Below are 21,825 nucleotides of genomic sequence, written 5' to 3' on the forward strand. Positions count from 1 at the left end.
TTCCACCCATTACATTTCAAAGCCCCCTTTATTATCCCTCATTCTCTCTTCCTTTGATCTGGTTGATTATGAAGAAGGCAAACCACACGTCCCTGAGCTTCAGTTTCCCTTTGTCAAAATGGTGTTGGGTTAGATGATCTTTGAGATCCTTTAGAATGCTAATAATCCAGAATCTGTGATTCAGAATCCTTTCCTCAGAATTCTTTCCTCTCTCTCCATCTGTTGCCCCACACCCTCTGGAGAGGCATCATGGTATAATGAAGAGAATCCTAGAACTGCATGTAGAGGACCCAGGAATGAATTCCAGCTTTCTTACTTATTATCTATGTAATGATGGGCAGCTAGGTGGCACAGTGGATAGTGTCAGGCCTAGAGTCAGGAAGACTCATCTTCCTGAGTTCAAATCTGGTATCAGACACTTGATAGCTGGGTGACCCTGGGCAAGTCACTTATCCCTGTTTACCTCAGTTTCCTTATCTATAAAATTAGCTGGAGAAGGACATGACAAATCACTCCAGTATCTTTGCCAAGAAAACCTCAAATGGGGTCATGAAGAGTCAGAGATGACTGAAAAAAGACAAGAACAACAGATGATGGCCAAATCGCTATCTTGGCCCCAGTTTCTTCACATAAAGTGAGGGTGTTCCCTTGCAGCTCGAATATCATATAATATCTAAAAATATCCCCTCAGCCTCAGGATACTTTACATTCTAATAAGGTTTAGAATCTTAACCTAAAGGAATAGTGCTCATGTTACAGTTTCAGGCCCTTGCTAGCAAACTTGGGAGGATTTGGGTGAGGAAGGTTTCTTGGCTCTGGGAAATCTCAGGGTGCTACAGATGTTCACACATATGAGGAAATCAGTCCTACCCCTGGTCTCAGATTTTCCTTCACTCATCCCGGAAGTTAATTAGTAACAGCCCAATCAGATCCCCACACTTTGGAATAGCAAATATTTGCTGAAAGTTTTCAGCCTCAAACCTTAACCTTTTAACTTTATTTTGAATGGAAGACCATCGGCAGGGTGACAGTAGAACCACTGGGTTGGTAAGATCTTGCTGTTTCAAGAGAGAATTTTTAAATGTCTCCATGAGGGGGTAGGGGTGGGGGAGGGGGAGAAAATTCACTGTCTTATTTGGCTGGGGATAGCTATGGGAGATCCTCTCTGATCTCTTCTGGGAATCGGCTTTGATTTTATTTTTATTTTTGAGGAATGGTCTCCTTTTGATCAACTAGGGATCCTTCCAAACAGAGCTCCCAACCTCCAGATTTTTCATAATTGGAGAATTTAAACAAGATTAGAGTCTTAAAGAGGAACAGAAGGGTCCTGTAAGCAAATGGAAGCCTTCTGGAGGAGGGTGGGTGGTGAGTGAGCACAGGGGAAGGAAGGGGACCTGTAAGCCTTTGCAAGGATGCCGTCCACCAACCTGAATAGTATATATATATATCATCTCAATTTTGATGTCTTTAGAGGAAAGGGTCTGCCTGGATCTGTGATTTTATCAGTACAGGGAACTCTCAGTGTGGAAAAATCTCTCCCTGTTGTAGATTGACAACTCCTCTTATCTCTTAGAACCTTAGTAGTTCAGTGAATTACTCATGGTCACATAACTAGTGTGTGTCAGAGGCAATGCTGGAGCTCTGGTCTTCCCAGCTCTAAAGCTGGACTCTCTGTTGACTATGCCGTGTTGCCTTTCTATTGGTCTATTTACTAATCCCAAAATTTCAAGTATATCTAAAAAAGAGAAAGAGAGACAGAGACCGAGAAAGAGACAGACAGAAACATACACACACACACTCACACACACACACACACACACACACACAGAGATTGAGTTTCAAGAATGAAGATATTTCAAAGAATAAGGCAAATTCACCTAGAGATTTTAAACTAGACACTAGAACGTAAAGATTAATCTTTTCTGACCCACAGCTGTTACTTAATAACTTTTTTCTTCCTTCTTTTCTCTTCTGTCTCTCTTCCTTCCTTCCTTCCTTCCTTCCTTCCTTCCTTCCTTCCTTCCTTCCTTCCTTCCTTCCTTCCTTCCTTTCTTCCTCCCTCCCTCCCTCCCTTCCTTCCTTCCTTCCTTCCTTCCTTCCTTCCTTCCTTCCTTCCTTCCTTCCTTCCTTCCTTCTTTTCTTCCTCCCTCCCTCCCTCCCTCCCTTCCTTCCTTCCTTCCTTCCTTCCTTCCTTCCTTCCTTCCTTCCTTCTTTTCTTCTTCCCTCCCTCCCTCCCTCCCTTCCTTCCTTCCTTCCTTCCTTCCTTCCTTCCTTCCTTCCTTCCTTCCTTCCTTCCTTCCTTCCCTTCTTTTCTTTCTCCTATGATTTCAGTACACTGTGAATTCCTGGAGAGCTGAGATTATTGCTGCCTTTCTCTGATTCCCTAATACTTAATCCAGCGCCTGGCACATTGTAGTCACTTAATAAATGCTTGTTGACTTAACTTGGTATAGGGAACTCCCAGTGAGAAAATTCTGCCAATGGAAGTCAGCGACTGCTCTACAACTTACTGTCTCAGAGAATTTCTTGGGACCACTGAAGGACCATGAGACTTACCTAAGGTCACATCGGCAGTAGGTGTCTGAAGCAGGACTTGAACCCAGGTCTTCCAATTTCAAGGCTGCCTCACTATTCACTATGCCAAGTTGCCTAGTAAATTACTTTTTCCAAATGGCAATAAATAAGAGTAGTCATGAATTTTGTGGACTCATTTAGAACACCAAAGAAGTTATTTATTGAATAATAACTTTCATTAATTCAGAGCTTTAAGTTTTTCAATATGTTTTACATATATTATCTCATTTGACCATCCCAACAACCCTTTGAAGTAAGTATGTCAGGTATTATTATCTCTGTTTTACATATAAGTAACTGAGTATTATGTAAAGAAGTAATTTACTAAATCTTGAGAGGTAACTTGGCCTAGTGAATAGAGGGCTGGTCCTAGAATCAGGAGGACCTGAGTTCAAATTCTGCCTCTAATACAGCTGTAGTATGGTGGTGAGGAGAAGATTTGGATAAGAGGATCTCAGGTTAAGACTTGGCTCTGTCACTTACTGGATGACTTGTCTGAGGCTCAGTTTTCTCCTTTGTATAACTAAGAATAGAGGGTTGAACTAAATGACCTGTGACCTTTCTAGCTCTAGCATCATCCATCATGATATGATATTTCACACCCCAGTGCCCCCAGGCAACCCTCTTAAGACTAAGTCACAGATGAGTTACTAGTGTGCATCCTTGGAAAGAAGTTTTCACATTAGGAATATGAAATCACACCAATGACATCACAGGTCTCTAGACCCTGCTCCCTCCCCACATATACTCACACTTACTAACTACTGCACATTTCTTTCTTCTTTTTTTTTTTTTTAAAAGGAATTGGGGTTAAATGAGTTGCTCAGAGTCACACAGGTAGTAAGTATCTGAGGTCAAATTTGAACCCCGGTTCTGACTCCAGGGTCATTCTCTATCCACTATACCACCTGGCTTCCCTTTGCATATTTCTTAAAGGAATAACTTACTAAATGCTGTGCATATCGGAGTACCATTTAGTTCTCTAAAGGAATAACTTTATAAATCCTGGCATATGAGAAAATTGGCCACATGGGTTCCACCGTTGCTGCAGCAAGGCTGAGCCATAGCAGGTGTTTCTGTCCCACCTCACCCTCCAAGGCTTCTAGGTAAGCCTTCATGGATGTAGGAATCAAACTGCATTTGTATGTGATATGAGGGCAATCCATAGCTCTCCCTCCCAAATAGGCTACCTCAGGACCTAAAATGCCCCGGTTTTCTCCTTTTTATGTAAAGCAAAACGGTTGTTTTGGTTATTTTTCAGTCATGTTCAACCCCATTTGGGGTTTTCTTGGCATAGATACAGGAGTGATTTGCAATTTCTTTCTCTTCAGCATTTGACTTTCCAGTGAATAGCCTGAATTAACTTCTTTAAGTATTGACTGATTTGATCTCCTTGCTGTCCAAAGGAGTCCCAAAAATCTTCTCAAGCACCAGAATTCGAAAATGTCGCTTCTATGGTGCTCCACTTTCCTTACACCAACTCTTACAGGCATACACTGCTACTTTGATATATGAACTTTTGTTGGCAAGATGATATCTCTGGTTTCTAGTATGCTGTTCAGATTTTCCATAGCTTTCCTTCCAAGGAGCAAGTGTCTTAATTTCATGGCTGCAGTCATCATCTGCAGTGACCTTTGAGCCCAGGAATATAAAATCTGACACTGTTTCCATTTCTTCTCCCTCTATTTGCCAGGAAGTGATGGGACCAGTTGCCAAAATCTTTAGGCTTTTGGATGTTAAGCTTCAAGCTTGAGCTAATTTCAACCATTAAAATCTTAGGACTTAAAAGTTTATCAGATTGGACATTCACCTCTCCAAGATCCAGAAGGAATGTTTTGATGTGCAGGAAGGCATCTTGAGTATGGACAAATTCCAGCTAATGCAATGAGAAAAAATGGAAGTTTTCATGCCTCTCACCTACCTCACAGGGTTGTCAGGCTCAAATTAGATGTTATATGTTTTGCAAACTTTAAGTGCTCTATATCTACAGCATCCTCTATCACCTATGCCCATCATCTAAACCAGTTTTATTAGAACATTTAGAAGGGTCTCAGAGATTATACAGTCCAATTCTCTCATTTAAAGATGGGTAAACTGACTTTGAGAATGAAATAAGATAAAAACCAAGAGGCAAATTCATGTCAGAACTTTTCTCCTAGATCTCATTTCAGTGTGCTCTCCCCATATTCTGCATTGATCAGCTGGGATTACCAAAGGGTAAGTGAAGTTATAGTCCCCACCCAGCATCTATTTGGCATGAAAACTTCCATTTTATAGATGGGAAAACTGAGGCTTAGCAATATTACATGGCTTGTCAGTAGTCACATTTCTAGTAAGTGTGAGAGGCAGGATTTGGACCCACTCAAATCTTTCTGACTTCTATTCCAACACTGTCTATTAGCTACATTGCCTTTTCTAATAAGCTAAGTTTCTTTCCAGGTGTAACATTCAACATTCTGTGTTCTATGATCCCTCTCCATTCTAAAGTCATGAATCAGAGGCTCCAAGAAATCCAGTTAGTTTGCTCTGTCCAAACACTTCACAACTTTATTGCTTCCATTACTGTAAAGGTCAGCAGGTCTAGGCTTCAACAATCCTCTTTGGATCTCCTGTAGGCCATCCAACCTCATCTCTTGTACCCCACTCCCAACACCGAGAAAATGTGGCAGAGACCTGTATAATAACTTTCTGTATCACAGTCAAACCCAAAGCTGTTTGTAATTTTCAGTTACAAAACCTACCAGATTTATGAGAGTAAAGATGAGTGATAGGGCAGCTAGATGCTACAGTGTATAGAGAACTAGGCATGGAATCAGGAAGACTCATCTTCCTGAACTCAAATAGAGAACTAGGCATGGAATCAGGAAGACTCATTCTTCCTGAGTTCCTCAGACACTTACTGTAAGTCTCTGGGCAAGTCACTTAATTCTTCAAGTCACTTAATTCCTTCTCCAACTCATTTTACAAATGAGGCATTTGTAAAATGAGTTGGAGAAGGAAATGGCAAATTGTTCTAGTCTCTTTGCCAGGAAAACCCCATTATTGTGTACAGTGTTCTCCTGGTTCTGCTCTCTTCACTTTGCATCAGTTCATGTAAGTTCAAGTTTTTATAAGGAGGACTTCAGCGATTTTTGTAGATTTTATTATTTTTATTAGTAGTAGTAGTAATTTTGGTTAAGAGACAGGATAATTTGGTCAGTCTAGGAGTTAGGAAGACCTGGGTTCAAGTTCTGTTGTTGCTGACACATAGTGACCCAGTATGACCATGGGAAACTTGTCATTGACCCACGAAAACTCTAAGACAGTAAGTCACAGGAAAGTTGTTGATCTACCTTCATGGGAAATTTCCACACTGGGTATTTCCTATATGAAATTATGAATCCTGACCCCCCCAAAATTGGAAATGAATGTCATTAAACATAAGGATCACATAAGGATCTCTGATGGTCACATATGACTTAGAAAACCACATATTAACATTATCTAAGTTCTATCACATTTTTATTTAGTTAAATATTTCCCAAATATGTTTTAATATGGTTCTCAAATACTCGATAGTGCTGCTGCTGCACTGATTTAGAGTGCCTATCTGCCCTGTTTTTGTCACCTCTGGGCTAAATGATCTCTGAATTCCTTTTCAGTTCTAAATCCTGTGACCTTAAGTGATTGTCCCCCACAGTAGAACAAGGTTCAGTTTTCTAAACAGTATTTCACCTTAGCACAGAGATACAGGATTTTTTAAAATGGCTTTAAAAACATTTTTTTTCTCTCTTTACCTGAATTTTGTTTGCTAAGAAATACATTCGCTTGGCCTCCAAAACTGACACTATGAAAACAGCCTTCCACCTTATCCTTTTCTTTGTGGAAGTATGGCTGGTACTGGGCACTGCTAAAGCCTGGGAACCAGGGAAGATGGAAACACACATGGAGGTTTTGAAGAACCACACCTTCTTCAACCACAGTCAAATGGATGGAGACAAACAACAACTCCATAGGAAAGATGCCTTGATATCAGCTGAGGAGGAGCCCTGGCCAGCACTGGATAGATGGAAACTCTTAGAAAAGAATGCCAACTTTGGGTTCAACCTGTTCCGAAAAATAGCTATGAAACATGATGGCAACATAGTTTTCTCTCCTTTCTGCCTTTCCTTTGCAATGGCTACTTTAATGCTGGCAGCCCGAGGACAGACCCGATCTCAGATCCTAGAGGGCCTCAACTTGCAGGATCTAAGCAGTACAGAGACAACTTTCTTGCCTTCTTTCTTCAAGGAGCTTAAGGACAACATCTCCCAAAACCAGGAGCTGGCTTTATTAAAAGGGAGTTTTGCTTTTATCCACAAAGATTTTGAGGTCAAAGAGACTTTTTTCAATTTATCCAAGCAGTATTTTGACATGGACTATGTACCTGTGAATTTCCACAATACTACACAGGCCAAGAGTTTCATGAATCACCATATGAACAAAGAGACCAAGGGGAAAATTTCCAAACTTTTTGATCAGATTGATTCTGACGCTAAATTAATTTTTGTGGATTATATCCTATTTAATGGTATGTATCTGGTATTACTTAATAATGATACATTCTTCCTAAGAAGAATTCTCTTTTTTTCCTCCTTTTTATTCATATTTTGTCAACTGCATTGTGCACCACAATGAAGGCTGGATGTAGATTTAGCCGCCACTCCTGTCTAGGCCCTACACTGAGGCCAGGGAAAGCATTGGGAAAGGATACCGAAGAATAGTTCTAGCACAGCAGCAGCAGCCAAGTCACAGAACCTAGAGAAGATGGCGCTATCTTTGCAGAAATTATAGTACTGTCACTTGGTGCCTTTTGAGGCCAATTCTTGGCTTTTTGGGGGTCTGCCAATGAAGAAACCCTTTGTTCCAGAATGAACCTGACCATCCCTAGGGAGAGGGAAACATGCTAATGCCCCTAAAAGGCCAAAGACCAAGAACTAAATCCCTGGGACAAAAGGTGGCATGGCGAGAATGAAATACTCAGGGATTCCTTGGCCTACTTTTTTGCTAATTAGTCATGTTTCAGTTCAATTCTGCTAGAGTTCGTTAAGTCTCTACTATGTGCAGGACATTGAATTACTAAAAAACTAATGTCTATACTACCCTGCAGTCTTCTGTGAGGCAGGTGGCAAAAACCATTTATTTTAAAAATGAAGAAACAGCCTAAATTCAGTGGCGTGCCTACGGTCTCATAGATGATAAATGATAGTGGCGAGATTTGGACCCACGTCCGACTCCAGAGACAACATGTCATGACTGTTTCCCCACTTGGACTTTCCATGTCTTGTCTCTTGATAGATATAAACTTTCTCAAAAGCCCCTTGTAGAGAAGCTGAGGGGCAGCAAATTGTCTCAAAAGGCTGAAAGGTCCTAAATGATAATTAGCCTTGGGCCCTGAATAATGGATATTTGACTATAGGAGTACTGAATTCAAAGAAGGGAGATCAAGCAATAGGAAAGCTCCAAAAAGCTCTGATAGCCGACAGTTTACCTTCTATTTTCTGGAGTCTCACAAAATAATAACAATAATTCACATTTCTTTAGCACCTGACGCCTTAAACTTTCCTTACAACCACCCTGTGATGTAGGTCGGATAAATATTATCCTTTTCTCTTACAAATGAGTGGAACAAAGTGATGTTATTGGTCTGCAGACATATAGCTATTAGAAGAAGTATTGTAACTCCAACCCTGAGTCTTCTGACTCTTAGGTCAGTGTTTTTTACAATACAACATAGTATCTCTCTAGATAACTCTTGCTGGTAGCCTTTGATAAAACCTATAAACCTAAGCTTTTTCACTGAAGGAAAAGAGTGCATCCTGACCTTGAGGATGTCTATTTGCTTGGCCTGAAAGAGGCAGCTAAGTAGAGCAGTGGAGAGAGCACTGGACCTGGAGTTGGGAGGACCCGAGTTCAGATGTGACCTAAGAGGCTTACTAGCTTGTGCTCCTGGGCAAGTCACTTAACCTCTGTCTGCCTCAGTTTCCTCCACTGTAAAAATGGGGATAATAGCATAGGCCAGAGTTGTGAGAATCAAACGAGATAATATTTGTAAAGCACTTAGCACAGTGCCCAACATGTAGTAGACGCTTAAATAAATGCTTGTTTTCTTCCTTCCTGAAAAGGGGAGATCATACCAGCCCACTCTGGACATTAATCTTCTGTAGAATTCGAATATCTTCCTAATGTTGATGATAAAGGGAAGGAGTAGTGCCCCTCATTTTTGGAGATTTCATCACGAAAAATACTTGGCTTTGTCAGCAGTTTTCTCAATGCACCATTTTTCTTACCTTCTTTACCTCCTTAGGTAAATGGCTATCTGCGTTTGACCCTCTTCTCACCAAAGTTGAAACCTTCCGCCTGGACAAATACAGAACTACAAAGGTGCCTATGATGTATAGGTCTGACAAGTTTGCTTCCACCTTTGATAGGGACTTACGCTGCCAAGTCCTCAAATTACCCTACCAAGGAAATGCAAGCATGCTAGTGGTCCTTGTGAATAAAATGGGGGATCACCTTGCCATCGAAGACTACTTAACTGTAGAGCTGGTGGAAAAATGGATCCGAAATATGAAAACCAGGTACTACTCATTACAATACAATAGAAAAATAAGTACCTACTATGTGCAAAGCACTGACGTAGGCCCTGCGTGAGACACAATGATTAGAAAAGGCACGATCCCAAAGTTTACAGTCTTGTAGATGTATGATACCAGAAACCACAATGCACCATAATGTGAAGCATGAGTTAATGAGATGCAAAACAAAGTGGTATGTGAAGTCTGAGGGAAAAATGCTATTAAGAGGAGGGATCTAATAGGGCTTCCTGGAGGGAGTTCAACTTTAAAGGACAGATGAAGGTGAAATAAGGAATTCCAAGCACCAGGGACAATCAAAACAAAGACATGGGAATGAGAGAAGGCAATGGAGGTTGGCTTCTATGACCTCAGCTAAGGGCTATTCTCTCCTTAACCTCTGAATCCAATTTGGTACAAAAGTAGTTCCTCCCTATAGCCATGATAATTTCAAGTTTTAGCCTTCATTTGTCACCCTGAAAGTACCCTATTCTGAGCCTGCCCCAATCAACTTAGGCAAGGTCCACCAAGTTCCACAGTCAGACAGTAAGAGGAGAGATTCAGTTTGACGTAAGTCACTACCACGACTGCATGGCAGGAATGACAGACTCTTAGAGCAGGAAGGAATCTTGGAGAAAATCTAACCTGCTTTCCCCACCCTCCATTTGAGAGATGGGTGAACTAAAGCCCAGAGAAGAGGAGGGATGTGTCCAAGCAGGATAGTGACAGTCAGGAGCTTACCTCAGGTCTTTGGACTCTCAGGCCAGGGCTCTTGCCACTATACCAACCTTGTTGGTATCCTTTCATTATAATATTTAGAGGGATGGGGGAGGTGGGTAAGGCTTGTTCTTTTAAGGGATTGCATGAGATAATGTTTGTAAAGTGCTTAACACAATGCCCAGCACAGAGTGGATTCTTAATAAATATTTGTACCCTTCTCCTTACCTTTTAAGGAGGAAAGATGGACATAACGGTGACATACTTTTGCCAATATGGAACATGTGATCACTTAATATTTCAAGGATATCTGGAAATCACTGATTCCATTCATTGACACCAGTCCCATCCTCTAATGTCTTAGCTGCAAGTTTTATGAAATGCTGTGGCTGAAAAACTTACTAGCTTGTAGCCAACCTTTTAATGCATGGATCCTTTTGACAGTCTGATGATAAAGCCTATGGATCTTTTCTCAAGATGGGGGAGGGAAGATGAATAAGTACTTATATAGCTTCTATCATATCATGTGTTAAGTGCTTGCAAATATTATCTCATTTCATCCTCTTAACAATACTGGAAGATGTTATTATTGTCCGCATCTTACAGATGAGGAAACTGAGGTAAACACTGCTTAAGTGACTTGCCCAGGGTCACACAGCTAGTAAGTATCTGAGGCTAGTTTGGAACTCAGGTATTTCTGACTCCAGGCCTAACATCCTCTCTATCCATTGTGCCATGTAGCTACCCCCTCACAGATGTCTATAAATTTATAAAACACAATGCAAAAGATTAAAGGGAAACCAATTATACTGAAATGTAGTTATCAAAATTATTTAAAAAAACCCACACAACCCAAAACCAAGTGCAAAGATGCCAGGTTAAGAACCAGTTTTAGTGATACCATCTCCTCACTGAACAAATCTGGTCCTAGATAGAAAACACACAGATTTATGGAATCTTTTCCACTTTTTTTAGGAACTACCAGAGGCTTATGTCCTGCTGGAATAACTTTGGAGGACTCAAGGTTAAATCTTGTCCCTGGAGATAACAGAAGCTAACTTTATAAAGCACTCTAAGGTTTGCAAAGTGCTTTATGTATACTATCTCACTATAGACAATCAAAAGCCTGTCAAGTAAGGGTTATTATAACCCCATTTTACACATAAAGAAACTGGAGTCAGGAAGACCTGAATTCAAATATGATCATAGATATTTACTAGCTATATGACCTTGGTCAAGTTATTTATCTTCTACTTGCCTCAGTTTCCTCGACTGTAAAATGGGGATAAAAACAGCACCTACTTCCTAGTGTTATCTTGAGGATAAAATCAGATATTGGCAAAACACTTTACAAACCTTAGAGTGGAATGTAAATGCTAGCTATTATTATAAAATGATATAAAGAGATTTCAAGGAGAGAGGACTAGTGAGCAGGTAGAACAGGAAAGGCCTTATGTGGGAGCTGGGCTGCACTTTGAAAGTCATTAGGGATTCCACCAAGTCAGAACTAAGGAAGGAAGGAATTCTAGTGCATTCATTGGTGGTGGTGAACAACATAATGGGGAATTATTGTGGTATAAAAAACCCCAAAGAAATCAATATAACTTTAAAAAAAAAAAACGGTAAAAAGAACTAAGAGACATTTCCATAACCCAATAAGGCATTTGAGCAGAGTTTTGGTGAAGGTTATTCCTGGCTCGTTTAAGGAAAATAACTGACTCATTGAAACTCAAGTTATGTTTACTGTTTGCTTTTAAAGCTGATTGGCATTTTCTTTGGGCTGGGCCACTTTGTAAGAAGTAGCAGCACTGGAAATAACCTCTCCAACAGAGAAATTCTTTAAAAACCTAGGACATGTTTAACTTCCAAAGAGAATGCCCCATGTCCATTTTTCATGATTATGTATGTTTGTGCCACAGAAAAACGGACGTTTTCTTTCCAAAATTCAAGCTAGATCAGAAATATGAGGTACAAGAACTCCTGAAGCAGATGGGAATGAGAGCAATATTCTCACCCTGGGCTGATCTGAGTGAACTCTCAGGTCCTGAAAGGAATCTGAAAGTGTCTAAGGTAAGTTGTGACTTGTTAGATGAAGGTGCCACATTGTCAACTTGACCAAATATCTGTTAAAAAAAATCTAGCAGATGCAATTTACAGATACCTACATAGAGAAAGACTTCAAAGTCCATGAGGTCTGAACAGCAAAGGAGTCTGTATTAGGAGACTTTGTTATGAGTGTATGCGTACTGTATCTATGTATCAATGAAAAACTGTATTGCAATGTAGTGGGAGGCTCTGGTGCCCCTTGGTAGGAGTCAAATTAGCCAAGATTTGCATACATAAACATATGCATGAATGCCAGCATGTCTGGATCAAGTAAGGACTGGAAGAAGGGCTCTGGCTTACACTTGTCCTAGAACTAAACGAATATTAAAGTTATTTTCAATTTATTAAAAATAAACTTGTAAATCAATTCCATTTCCAGGATAAATTCCTCTTTGGGATGGGGGTGTTGGATTGGCAATCAACTAGTATCAACTAGCTTAATATATCAACTAGAGCTATCTGTACCCAAAATCAGCCACTTGTGGAGATAAAGAGTTCTCCGTTACTGGAGGTCTCAGGAGTAGCTAGATGACTACTACTCTTTGGGATATTATGGAGGGATTTATGTTTCAGATGCAGAGTTGAATAAGATAATTTCTAACTCTGTTCAATCTTTAAGATCCTAAGAGATTTACGCAAGAGGAGACATAAGATGCTAGTAAGGTCCCTGAGTCCTCAGGGGTTCCTGTTAACTTTGAAGATTTGAAGGGTGCTGATTTAAATCAAGGGTCAGCTGGTACCTGCTCTCTTTCCTCCAATGTATTCTTTCCACTGGTCCAGGCCCCAGAGAGAATCTCCTGTTAGGTTTTCCTCACCCTTCTGGGCCTTGACCTAAATCCCTAGGCTTTAAGAAATTCTAAAGCCAACCCAGATTTCTTGCTTTGGGGGATATACAATCACTCTGGTGATAAGATAAGGCTGAAATCAAGGTGGAAAAATTCAAAGGCACCAGCAAAAGAATTTAAGGGAGAAAAACTTTTCCCTCAGGGGCAACTTGATGCTGTGCGTCAGTTTGTTACTATTTCTAGTTTGCTACTATTTGCACATTATTTCATTTCCATTGGTAGATTTTGCAGAGAACAGTAATTGAAGTCAACGAGAGAGGAACTGAAGCAGCAGCTGGAACAATGTCAGAAATTATTGCCTACTCAATGCCGACGATCATCAGAGTAGATCATCCATTCCATTTCATGATCTATGAAGAGACATCTAAAAGTCTGCTCTTCCTTGGCAGGGTGGTCAATCCATCTCTTTTATAACTCATAACATGCACAAATGTCTTATACTACCAAAGGGACATATGATAATGCATAACATAGAGGCGGGGCAGGAAGAGGGTTGTTTTCATTCCATGTTAATCTAAGTTCATGTGGAAATCTGCTGGGAGTAAAGATGAAGATACTATTTACTTCAGAGACGTCTTCATGCTTTCTACCTCATATTTTAACCAAGTGTTTAGCCACTACAACATGGCAGTATGACTAGTTTGACAATAGGGTTTTGTGCCTCAAGTGGAGTTTAATCTGTTGCCTACAATGCACAGCTTAATACGATGGACATATTAAAGCACTGTCTGAAAGATAAAGAGCTTGGAAGGAATGGACTCATAAGAAAGTTTCTCCTTAAAATTAGCTTCCATTTTCTTTTAGTGATAAATTGTTTCTTTATGAACCATTAGAGTGTCACTCATTGATGGCTAAAATGAGTAGGGAAAAATAATTGTAGTTATACGTTCATCACACCGCATCTGGTTCAGTGATGTCAACTCAGCTGTGATGTTTTTCAAGCAAATTTAAAAGGATGGTGGTAGAATCTGAGGATATTATGGCTCGATGGGTCCTGACAGATTACCGAGTCCAAACCTATTATTTTAGATTATGATAGTCAATAAAAGAAACAGGACTACAGTTAAGTCTCCTGTCTTCCTGTCCAGGTCTCTATCCATTACACCAAGCTACAGTTCTAAAGTCTATCTAATAAACTCCTTCCTATAAACTTTACAAAAATTAAGCAGTTTCTGCTTTTCCGAATTACCTGTAAAAGTCAAACAAAGCAGAAATAGACACAAGATGATAATGAAAACAAAAGTGATAAAGAATAAATTCTTTAATTCCTTCAGAAAAAAATGTTGAGTAGCTCATTAAGGGGATTAATTTCCATGTTCTTTTGATTATATGCTTTATTATGCATTATAAATATATTCAACCATTTTTGTTTCATTTCTAATATTTAAAACTGACTGAAAATGAATGACTTGCTTGTTCATTTTGTTCAGTGATTTAAATTGGGAGTGAACTACAAAATGTTCTTTGTATTCCACTAATGTGAATCAGTGATGTTCACACATAAGACACCACAATGGCAGGAATACGGTAACAGACAAGTGTTTGTTGAATTGAAATTAATTTATAACTCCATATAGAATCTTGCCACTAATTAACTCCCACTGCTACTGGTGAGTAGTGTGCTTGTGTCCCAGTTACTTGAATTTTTTTATGGGAAAACAGTAAAGCAAGGAATAGAGGGAGTATTCTAAACATAAGTAAAACTTTTCATTCTATTTTAATGTGATCAAGGAAAACATCATAGGATCATAGAGTTTCAAGTTGGAAGGGACTTAAGAGACAGTCTCATCCAACTCCTTCATTCTAGAGATAAGTAGCAAAAATACATTACTTTTCAGTTGAATGTCCACCACCCTTTCAGAAGTTTTGCAACAACACAACAGCAATAAAAAATGTTCTGGATGCCTTCTGCTAGGCCAGGTAAACCACAGATGTCAAACTCTCCATCTACAGTCCAGTGTAGCCCAAACCAGATTAAAATGTAGCTGGGAAATGTTTCACAAAAGAAATATACAGTGGAGATGATGCTAATTTGTGATTTTTTAAAAGTCAACGTAAGGCCTGCAGGGAGCCCACTTCTGTATGAGTCTGACACCTGATCTTTAGAACGCATTTCTAGTGACAAAACTGAGCATAAACAAAACAAAATTAAAACTAAATTCATAGAAACTCATACTAATGTTAATATGGAGCTATTGAATATTGGACAACACTACCAAAATGTTTCTAATTCAGCTTTCTTGCTTCTAACTTACATGTTAAGTCTATCCTCAGATTTCAAGTCAGCCTAATGTACATAACTCTCACTTTTAGGCTAGGACCTCCTCCTGGAATTGGTTCTCTCTTATACACACACCTATCGCCTTAAGTTCCCAAATATAACTAACATATCTCAATACCCATCTTTCCACAGATTTATAGGATGTGGCCATGTATCTGGCATTATTTTAAGTGATAAAACTGTATTTCATGTTTTTTCTCGTAAGAAGGTAAAGACTGGAAAAGGAACTACCTGAGAGAACAGAATATCACCGAATAGAAATGAATGTGGTTGAAGCCATATGTGGCCAAATAAGTGCAGGTAGAATTCCCCCAAACACAGCTGTGAAGCCTGATACAATTTACACATGATCATTTAAGGCAGGAATTGGTCCTGTTCTCTGTTGCTCATGTTTCACTGTACAGCCCTGGGGAGCCTTAATCTAAGTTTCAGAGGCTTCTGATCTCTCAGAATTTTGGCAACATTGCTTCCTGAAAGATGTAAACAGCCCTCTTTTCTTACAAATGTCAAGATTTAGTGGGCCCAAACACGGGGAAAGGCTTAGCAGGTATTCTGTTTATGTACTCAGTTGCAGTATCTAGTACTGGGCTCTCACACATTGCTTTGCACTCAAAAAGTGCTTACAACATGTTTGTTGAATCAAATTAAACCATGTTTTGAAACTTAGCAACAGGTCATTGAGGTAATATTACAACTTCTACGCTCAACATAAAATTCCAACTCCAGCCAACTGCTTATAGAATAAGGAGTGCAAACCAAGGAAGGCAAATAAAGCACCTAATTTCTTTATTACCATTCTTGTGGACAGAATAAAGGCTGACTAGAGATCAAGGTTTTAGAGAACCCAAACTCCCCATGATAGACTTTCAAATACTCTATTCTAGAGAGCAGTGTATTGGAGTCTACATCATAGACGTTAAGAGACATAGGAGATATGAATAAATGAAATCCACAAAGAGCCCCAAACTTCAGTCAGGCAGCACCTTCTATCTCCTCCTCCAGATCATTACTGCTAACCTCATAATCTGACCTGCTGATTACTCAATTGTATTTCAACTGCAAACTTCCTAGGGCCAGTTAGGATCACTAACATAGCCAAAAAGCAGTATCAGAAGGAAAAAGGAGAAAAATAAGGCTTGGACAATCTTGAATACAGTATTCCTTCCCTTACTTGCTATTAAATAAATTACAGTTTCACACCTTTAAATTATTAAGGTAAACATTAAAGAAAATGATTTAAAACTTTCTTCACAAATATATAGGTACTGCATTAGCCTATGTTTTATTTTTAATAAATTCATAATTCATTATTTCACATTATAAAAAGTAACCACACGCACATGTGCATTCACAAATTAATTCATCTTTATCATACATCAATATATTTAAAAAACAAATATTATCGATATCAATATAGTTATATGCTGACTGCCTTTTGAAATAGAGAAGCTGACAATAGCTTCATACAATGTATCTCAGGTATTGGCATTTTAAAATAGAACTATATATGCTCTGCAGGCAAATTCTGATGGAAATGTTAGCATCAGTACAAATAAATGCTGTTGACATAGCGAAAGCATGATAGCTTGGAATAACAGCTAATTAAAAACTGGATTCATCATTTTAAAATTAAGTAAAGAGAAAAAAATACAATCTAAAATTTAAACAAAGTATTTATAAAAGAAATTGTCCCATGAAATAAAGAAAATCATTAATCAATTATTTGGAGGTATTTGCTCCTAAAAATAACTGGAAAGTTTTAAGAATCTTCATTGCCAAATATGAATTTGGGGGTGTCCAGGTACAAATTTATGTCTGTCCAACTTGCCAGAAATTATATATTCTTCAGTATTTAATCTCCAATGGACTCGAAGATTCTTTATGAACATACAATTAATTTCCCAAATAGATAACATAGCCAGGACAATTTCAGCTGATTGTGACTTCCACAGCAATCTGCTCAAATGCTAAGCTGTAACTGAGAACAATGAACAGATGACGCTGGGATCCTGCACTACAAAGGCGTGGTTGTCTCTCTTGCGGTAGTAGTTAAAGCACGTACCTAAAGTTGCAGTTCAACATTTCACTATAACATTGGAATTCTGCAACCAATACATTATTTATAGAAATATATACTATACAACCCAGGGAATCTAATTTCAAATATGGAAGGCTTAATGACATCAAGTGCAATGAAGTCTCTCCAGCTCATTCACACAAAGTCCCAGCTGTCACTCCTGCCTCCGCAGCGATCCCATTACCTCCAGTTGGCTTTGGTGTTCTTCCTTGTCTATCAGGTGATCTAAGGATTTGATTTTCTAGATTTTCTTTGGGAAGAGAAAAGAAGAAGAATTTAAAAAATAAGAAAAGGGAAAAGAAAAAAGGTGGAAGGGAAAGAAGAGGAAACATGCAAATCCTTACTGCTTTATACAAAAGCAATCTATTCAGAGGTGCGGAACACTTGATACACGACTAGCTGGTTTAAAAAAGCTAACAACAACAATAACATCTACATTCTACAAAAACATTTGGGCACAGGACGAATTATTTAATTAGTAAACTTGCCCAATAAACTGGAATGTAATTCAACTTATAAACACTAACTTTTCACATTTTTAAACCAATTCTATAAGGCTAAGTAAGTAGTACTTGTAAAAAGATACATTAATTGGCATGTGCCTTAAAGTCATTTGATTAGATCTAAAAGGCAAAGCTCTGAAAAATGAAAACATGTCCTCAGTATTGAAAAGATGATGACTGATGACCACAACTTGATAATAACTGGAAGCATAAGAATAATTGGTGAACATTTTACAGCACAATGAAGATTTTGGTACGACTAAAAATCTTTGGAGCCAATTTACTGTGTCCAGGCACAAATTTATGTCAGTATTCTCAGGACTGTCCAGCTTACAGGAAATGATACACTCTTCAGTATTTCTTTTCCAAATACCTCAACCGCAGGTTCCTTCTAAGCACAGCATAGGCTGAATTTCAGAACATATTTTAAAAAACTAGGCCAGTGAAGGGATTTACCATAGCATACCATTTACTGAGATGGAAAGGATCTTACAGATCATCTAATCCATGAATTATGAATCTGTTCTTTAATAGGCTTAACAGTGATCATAAAGACTTTGCAAAACCCTCAATTGATGGGGAGTTCACTACCTCCTAGGGCAGTCCATTTCATTGTTGAGTTGCTCTAATTTTTTTTTTTTGGAAAATTTCCATTATGTTGAACTGAAATATGCCTCCTTGTGACTTTTATTTTTTTCCCTACTTCTCCCTTTGGGGGTCAAAGACATTAAGTCTAAATAATTTTCATCAAACATGACAGGTGTTCAGAAATGCTGCAACAGGAACTGTGGCTTCACTGATTTTCTTCTTCCTCAGTTTCACCATCATGAGATACGGCCCTGAATCCTGTCAGCATTCTTGTCACCCTCCTGCACAAGCTTTGTCAGGTCCTCTCTTAAAATGTGGTGGCCAGATCTAAAAACAATAATTCCTGTGTAATCTGACCAGGTAAGCGTAAGCTGTGAAACACGCACACATTTGTAAGGAAGACTGAATTGAAATCACACAATTTTTCAAAGTATTTGTGTTCATGTCTCCCTAGGAACATGTCACTCCTGTTTCTGCTGAGTAATCAGCATAAGGAATAGAGAGTTTTTCTCTTTCAGTTCATTCAGAGAGAAAGATCTGAAATTGCTCTTGGAAAGGTTTTTTACTTCCATTCCTTAAGAGGCAGCATGATATCGTGTGATGACGACTGGACTGAGAAAAGAAGTTTTCATCTCCCCTCTACTACTAATTAGTTGTTTGGCCTTGAACATTTCCCTAACCTCCTGCCCCCACCCCTATCCGCTCCAGTCTCCTCATCTATGCAATGGACTAGATAATCTTTCAGGTCGATCCCAACTCCAAAGATTGATTTTGTGTCCTCTGATTTGATATGTTTTTTGAACAGGAGAGAAAGTAGGTGTAAAAATAGTCTCTAAAAACAAAAGAACAGTTACAGATAGAACACTGAAAAGAGCAAACTACCATTTTCTTAGAGATTTCAGCTGCCTCCTTTCCTTACACACGGGATTTAAAACTGATGATTCAAAAAATCTGAGATGGGGAGAAAGGATAAATTACATTCTGGTAATATTAAATCTATTTCCTAATGGAAGGATCCCAAGGAAATCTTTGGTATTAATTTGCCCAAGTTTCATATGAATGTGAAGAAGTATCTTTTCTTTTATGAAAATTATGAAAGGGCTATAAACCCTATTACAAACTCAATTTTTCTCCTTCCTCTGTCAAGAGAATCATGGAATGTTATAGTTTGAAGGGATTTTGGAGAATGTCTAATCCATCACTTTCACTTATACAGAGGAGAAAACTGAGGCCTGGAGAGGGAAAGTGATTGAAAGAAACTTTCAACCTAATTATTGATTGTTAATTAGGTGTGTTATATTTCTTTAATTCCTGTAGGTTCTTATTCTTCACTTGGGTAGACTATAAGTGGGCAGGACTAGAACTCAGATAGCCTATCCAGTTCATGGCTCTTTCCATTATTCCATGGTACCATTCTAGCCTCAAGGATTTAAACAGATTCTTCAATGGTAAAAATCCCTATTTCTAGTATGCAGATTTAACAATGAATAGAGTGCTAAAATTATAAATAAAGGTACTTATATCCTTAAACAGTATAACAGCTTTTCTTCTTAATTAAAAATTACCACTAGTATGATTTTAGGGCCAGTAGAGACCTCCAATATTATTAACTACATAGGTATATTACCTTTTAAAGTTCTTGTACATTCAGACTCTTTTACTGATTTCTAAACCAGTAAAAGTTAGATAGAGTTAGATATTCTAAAAAAAAATGCATCCATACCGTGATACATGGTATGGCTTATTAGAAGTTCCCAGAGAGAGCTAGAGAGAAAGGGAGAGGGAGGGATGGAGGGAGAAAGAAGGGGAGGGGAGAAGAAAAAGAGAGAGGGAAGGAAGGAGAGAGGTAAAGGGAGAGGGGGAGGAGAGAAAAGGGGAGAGCAGGTGAGAGGGAGGGAGAGGGAGAAAGAGAGAGAGAAAGGGGGAGGGGGAGGGGAAGGGAGAGAAAGAAAAGGTGAGGAAGGGAGAAAGAGGGAAAGAGGGAGACAGGGAGAAGGGGAAGAAAGAGGGAGAGGAGGAGAGGGGGAGGAGAAAGAAAGAGGGAGAAAGGGGGAGAGGGGAAAAGAGGAGAAAAGAAAGAGGGAGAAGGGGAGAGATATAGTCTTTTCTCTAAATTCAAATGAGCGTATAGAAAGAATTCATAATAAAGTCTCTGAACGTTTCTCATGAATAGTTACTAGAACATGCTGAAACATTAATATGAAAAGAAAGTAACTCTGAAGTATAATTTAATGATGACAAATACAAAACAAATTTTAGGTCTCTTAGTTGAACCACTTGGATAACTGATATTCTGCATTAAAGTTACTCTGACACTGTGAAAACTCTAACCCTTTGGATGCTATTATAAAAGTTCAGCTAGAATTACTTAGAACTTCAACAATTTAAGAAAGAAGTAGGAATGGAAATGGGTAAAGAAAAGGGCCTTTAAGGAAAAGCAGTACATCAAATTTTCTCTAATTCTGATTTGGGAAAATGAGTTTCTCAAAAATAGCACGATTGTTTCTCAAGCAGCTCAGATGATTTCAGTTTGATGCACTTTTAGAGGATGGTGCTGTCTTCACATTTCAGGCAGGAGGACAAGCAGCAGAAGCCAACCAAATTACTGGAACTACAAAAACCCCCCAAACCCACCATACCCTGCAATTTCATAAGTATCTCTTCTTGAAGACACAATTGCAGAACTGATTTTCATCCATAAAAAATCTTTGACTATAAAACTGAACTGTAGATGAATCAAGCAAAATAAACCACGATGAGGAAGCTTCATCCAATACTCTGTACTTATTCAGAAATGACTAGTTGGATCAATGGGGAAAAAGACAAATATTAGTTTAATTTTGTACTATGGAAGCCAATTATGATGGCCTCTGTAAATTCACTGACATCACAATGTTCTTGTCATATGTTACTTAGCACATCTAAACTTTCTCCCCTTAAAAGGTATTCCATGTTTCAGGCACTTGTTTTCAAGGGAACCTGGAAGCTGCACTAATAAAAATGAGAACTCTGCCTCTGCAGTGCCGTCCAACAATCGATCACTTACAAAGTAGCCTTTCGAGGCTGAGCGTCTTTGCTTCCATTGCTCTTTTGGTCAACGGAGTTACTCATGTTATGGGAAGTACTTGGCAAGGAGGTGTTAGAAGAATAAGGAGATGTATTGCCACTGGAATTACGAGTCCGGAATGAATCATCTGAAAGATATGCATATGTAGACAAATGAAGACTATACCTTTGAGCATAAAATGCCACAAATTTTAATTAAAATTTCAGGTCTATAGTTTAGGCATATGCTGTAATTAGGCCAACTTACTAAAATGAATTATCCGTGAGAAGAAATATATGTATATATATCATATATACACATATTTATGTAGTTATACACAGAAAAATAATTGTAGGAAATTATCATGTAAAATAGATTTACCATGAAGTCTCTCTCACACTCTCTCCTCCACCTACCTTCTCTAGAGAGGATCTCATCTCATTTTATGGAGAAAATGAAGGGTTATTCACTATGAGATCCCTCTTCCTCTATTCT

The 21,825-nt window shown here is 38.7% G+C and overlaps 2 protein-coding genes across 5 annotated transcripts in view; one reads left to right on the plus strand and one right to left on the minus strand.

The window, feature by feature from the left end:
• The first annotated feature begins 947 nt into the window (after nucleotides 1-947).
• Nucleotides 948-13,403, plus strand: SERPINA10 (serpin family A member 10). 2 transcript variants are annotated; one of them, XM_072623902.1, is made up of 5 exons: nucleotides 948-1,047; nucleotides 6,370-7,123; nucleotides 8,900-9,173; nucleotides 11,804-11,954; nucleotides 13,058-13,403. In XM_072623902.1, the coding sequence occupies exons 1-5, from the start codon at nucleotides 1,006-1,008 to the stop codon at nucleotides 13,247-13,249; spliced, it is 1,413 nt and encodes a 470-aa protein (XP_072480003.1). In that variant the 5' UTR covers nucleotides 948-1,005; the 3' UTR covers nucleotides 13,250-13,403. The 2 variants fall into 2 exon arrangements, with proteins under 2 accessions (XP_072480003.1, XP_072480004.1); XM_072623903.1 differs by having other exon boundaries at nucleotides 959-1,043.
• Nucleotides 13,404-16,359: 2,956 nt separating this feature from the next.
• The window catches only part of PPP4R4 (protein phosphatase 4 regulatory subunit 4), a 131,096-nt gene continuing 125,630 nt past the window's right edge, over nucleotides 16,360-21,825 (minus strand). For all 3 annotated transcript variants that reach the window (XM_072623899.1, XM_072623898.1, XM_072623900.1), the window contains 2 exons: nucleotides 21,331-21,478; nucleotides 16,360-17,443 (listed from right to left, as the gene is read on the minus strand). In XM_072623899.1, the coding sequence (XP_072480000.1) occupies nucleotides 17,419-17,443; nucleotides 21,331-21,478 (173 nt within the window). In that variant the 3' untranslated portion in view covers nucleotides 16,360-17,418. The remainder of the gene's footprint in view (nucleotides 17,444-21,330; nucleotides 21,479-21,825) is intronic.

This window comes from Notamacropus eugenii, chromosome 7 (genome assembly GCF_028372415.1).
Source record: "Notamacropus eugenii isolate mMacEug1 chromosome 7, mMacEug1.pri_v2, whole genome shotgun sequence".
NCBI classification, from domain to species: Eukaryota; Metazoa; Chordata; class Mammalia; order Diprotodontia; family Macropodidae; genus Notamacropus; species Notamacropus eugenii.

Bases quoted from the DNA above. Each gene is read 5' to 3' on its own strand.
- SERPINA10 (XM_072623902.1), top strand. From the start codon at position 1,006: ATGGAAGACCATCGGCAGGGTGACAGTAGAACCACTGGGTTG. The intron at 1,048-6,369 runs GTAAGATCTTGC...TTGTTTGCTAAG, and splicing joins ACAGTAGAACCACTGGGTTG to AAATACATTCGCTTGGCCTC. The intron at 11,955-13,057 runs GTAAGTTGTGAC...TTCCATTGGTAG, and splicing joins GGAATCTGAAAGTGTCTAAG to ATTTTGCAGAGAACAGTAAT.